The sequence below is a fragment of the Halyomorpha halys genome, unplaced genomic scaffold (genome assembly GCF_000696795.3).
Source record: "Halyomorpha halys isolate HHAL.00 unplaced genomic scaffold, Hhal_1.1 Scaffold504.1, whole genome shotgun sequence".
Lineage (NCBI taxonomy): Eukaryota > Metazoa > Arthropoda > Insecta > Hemiptera > Pentatomidae > Halyomorpha > Halyomorpha halys.
This window is the reverse complement of record NW_027105794.1, coordinates 109,675-113,132: the sequence shown is the minus strand read 5'-3', so window position 1 is coordinate 113,132 and position 3,458 is coordinate 109,675. Positions and strand designations below refer to the sequence as shown.

The following is a 3,458-nucleotide window of genomic DNA, read 5'->3' as shown; positions in this document are numbered from 1 at the left end:
AGTTACAAACTTGCCTTCTACGCCACAACCCCTGATGAAGACCTGAAACTCAGGTCGAAACGTCGGCATAAAATAAATAAATATGGTTTTGTTTATTTATTTTGTTCTTTGCTGACCGCACCCCCGACAAACTTCTCCAAGCATTAATCTACGGTCAACTATCTACACCTCATTGAGAAATTGTTTACGTTATTGCTTTGTGCCCTCGATACTCTTTGGACGATAGCCTTCAGCTCTTTGTTATTGTTACTGGGAGGTTATTTTTTCTCATGTGTCTAAATAAATCCTGCCGCTATTTATTCTACTAAGGTTGCTGTTTAAACCCTTGTAGATTGTAAATTTTTGAAAACCATGTCTTTGTAATTATTTACATTAGTTCAATATGAAATATAAATATCTTTTACGTACTGTTCAGAAGTACAAAATTAGTTACCAAAGATATTCAACTGAAGTTGATATTGATATTCCAAAAAGAATTCCTAGAGGGCCAACTGATATTTTAAAAGTATAGATTTTACCTTTATTATGATTTATTTTATTACATTTCTGTTATTTGCTTTAGTAATTTCATTTTGTGATGCAGGCTTTATCTAGCACAGTCAAACGTGACCCTACAGCTCCACAATATAAATATCACGATGATCCTTATTTGATTCCGTATTCCAACTTTACTAAACGATCCTATGCTCTGTCCCAGGAATCTGGAAGAAAAGCTGCCCGTTGGATCAGGCAGCAGCATAAAAAGCTATTTCAACATAAGATAGCCGAACCTTTAATTGAGGTATATGGAATTACACCTTGTAAATATTCAAGGTGTTACAGATTTATTTTGAAGTAATTACGTAGTATGAAAGGGTAAAAGTTCACAATTGTCACTTTTACATGATGTGCTTACTTATACGCAATGTTCTACTGTGGATTATAATCTGCACTATTATTATTATCACTTTTATTGGATTATAAATGTCAACTACCGCTTTCTCAAGAGTTGCTTAAACCCCTAACAACTCCTTTTTATGAGGTTGGGGCTTAAATTTGCACAAATTATAATCCATTTATCATTTCAGGTTCTTTCTAACTACAATGGTCAACATTTTCTCATAGTTTATGAGTTCACAACAGCCTGCCATATTGGAGTGACATTTGTGAACTATTACCTAGTAAAGATTTACCTTGAAAATTGAAGCTATTTTATAATTGCTTCAATTCACCTAGTCCTTTTTATAATTATGAAACCTAAATTATTTAAAAGAAATAAAACTTCGCATAAATTGCTGTATAAAGCAGAGGAGCACAGTTGGGTAATACCATACCTTAAATTTATTTATTTTCTGTAGGTTTAAAAAAAAAGAGAATTCCAATACAAAATAAAATCTTTTCCCATCATGCTCCCTTAAGATGATCTATTACACAACTCTTGGACTTACAAAATTAGATTTATTATATTTTTTAAGGCTGAACACATATCAAACGAGTGATATTTTACAATTTTTGAATAATATAAATTTATAATTGAAAAACTATCACAGAAAATTTGTCAAAAAATTATTTTCAAATTCACTACTTTAAGGGAGTTTAATTAACCAAAATTTCAGATAAATTGAAAGCTATTTCTTTTGGTTTATTTGATTAGTTCTATTGTTTTAGCACTATTTTGGATTGTGGGTATTAAAGTACTTGGTTGAAGCTATTTCCGCTTGTCTTTAGATAAATGAACCCAAGGAATTAGTTATGGTCTAAATCATTTAGAACAAATTACTTTTGAAATAGCAAGAAATACAAATATTTACTTAATTCTTCTGTTGTTATTCGCTGCCCGTCAAGGAACAATTTAAACTGAAAGAAAGTGTAAAGAACTTGATGCGATTGATACTAGGTGATGATCGCATTCAACCAGTGGACCTATCAACCAATATATGTTGGCTGAATATTTTTTAATAGACGTGTTCATATTTGAAATTGCAAGTTTTAGTCAGTTGCAGGACAGAAATCAGTATTCTGTATTGTTACATTATTTTATTATTAAGTTTTAAATTTTAAGACAATTCAAATTATTGATAAGATTAAAAAAATTACATATGTTTTTCATTTTTTTTTCAGGCATTTTTACCAACTCCCGAATATAATGAGGATTCCGAAGTTGATGAAGAAATATTAAAAAAATTGATTAAGAATGGATTTGTTTCTGATACACTTTTTGTTTATAAGTTGCTTAAAAGTAAAAACATTGGTACGTATCAAGGGCTTTCACATCTTTAATAGTATGTTTAGTGTAAATATACTGGGATGGCGTGAGGGGAGTAACTAGGGAGAGTAACCAGATAGTCACAAATACTATTCTTTAGATATAATTTATTTATCTATTCATTAACACACCAAAAATACAAAACTTCATTGATTTAGGATTTAGGGAGGGATATTGTAAAAGATTTTGAACTGAACTGGATGCAGTTTTAAAAATCTTGGAACATGACCTGAAAATTCTTTCAATAAGTTCGTAAGCTCCATGGGTGGCTTGAGCTACCATTCAGAAATTTTTCAACATACAGTTCTTATTTAAAAAAAATTATGAAAAAACTCCAGCATTTCAAGTTCATTGGCTGGTTACAGTCTGCTGTAGAGCATTTGAGTTCTAAAACTTGAGTAATAGGAATTTCTTGTGATTGTGTACATATGTTTAAGTCGGCAGGCCTTTATCACTCTGAAATGCCTCTTCCTAACTTACCAAGAAGAACCATTAGTTGGAGAATTGTAAATTTTTAGTTACATATTGTAAACAACATTTTCATGTTCATACATATTTTATTCTCTTTTAGCTTCGTGAAAAGTGCTATTAGAGAAGTGTTCAAGTTCATTAAATTTGTATCTTGTCGGCCGGGACCTTAATAAAGTCTCTTTCATTATATTTAGTTTCAATGTTAAACAAGTTTTTATCATTTCAGACATAACTCCTTCAACGAAACAAAGTCTTTTGGAATTTGTCTGTTTTTCAAATGAAGAAGAATCGCTGTCAGAAGATTGGATCAATGAAAGATGGTATATCATGTCAACAAAAAATCAGAAGGAGTCTAAAACCTGGAAGTAAATTGCCATTTTTGTTTTTATTTGTATTGTTATTATTAGATTTTTTTAAAAAAGTGAAAATTATGTGTGTGTGTGTGTGTGTGTGTGTGTGTGTGTGTGTGTGTGTATTTTTTGTATTATTTGTACAAATTTGGTAGATATATTTATTTGTCATAAAATTGTTTAGGGACGGAAGTTTAGCAGAACAACTATTTTATGAATTGAAGTCTGACATGCCATCTTCCTATTCTGCAATTATATGTGGAATGTGTAAATATTTCCAAGTGAGCAAGGCTTTTGAGGTATGTAATTTTCTTTTTCTTATTCCTGTTGCCTCTCTAAATTTTCTAATTATTATCGTTATACAAATTTTATTCATTTATAATAAACTTATT

General features: G+C 30.3%; 1 protein-coding gene across 1 annotated transcript in view; it reads left to right on the top strand.

The window, feature by feature from the left end:
* The first annotated feature begins 253 nt into the window (after nucleotides 1-253).
* LOC106683665 (small ribosomal subunit protein mS39) overlaps nucleotides 254-3,458 on the top strand; it is a 17,546-nt gene continuing 14,341 nt past the window's right edge. The window contains exons 1-5 of the mRNA XM_014425275.3: nucleotides 254-505; nucleotides 584-781; nucleotides 2,101-2,230; nucleotides 2,943-3,081; nucleotides 3,251-3,365. Of these exons, the coding sequence (XP_014280761.1) occupies nucleotides 383-505; nucleotides 584-781; nucleotides 2,101-2,230; nucleotides 2,943-3,081; nucleotides 3,251-3,365 (705 nt within the window). The 5' untranslated portion in view covers nucleotides 254-382. The remainder of the gene's footprint in view (nucleotides 506-583; nucleotides 782-2,100; nucleotides 2,231-2,942; nucleotides 3,082-3,250; nucleotides 3,366-3,458) is intronic.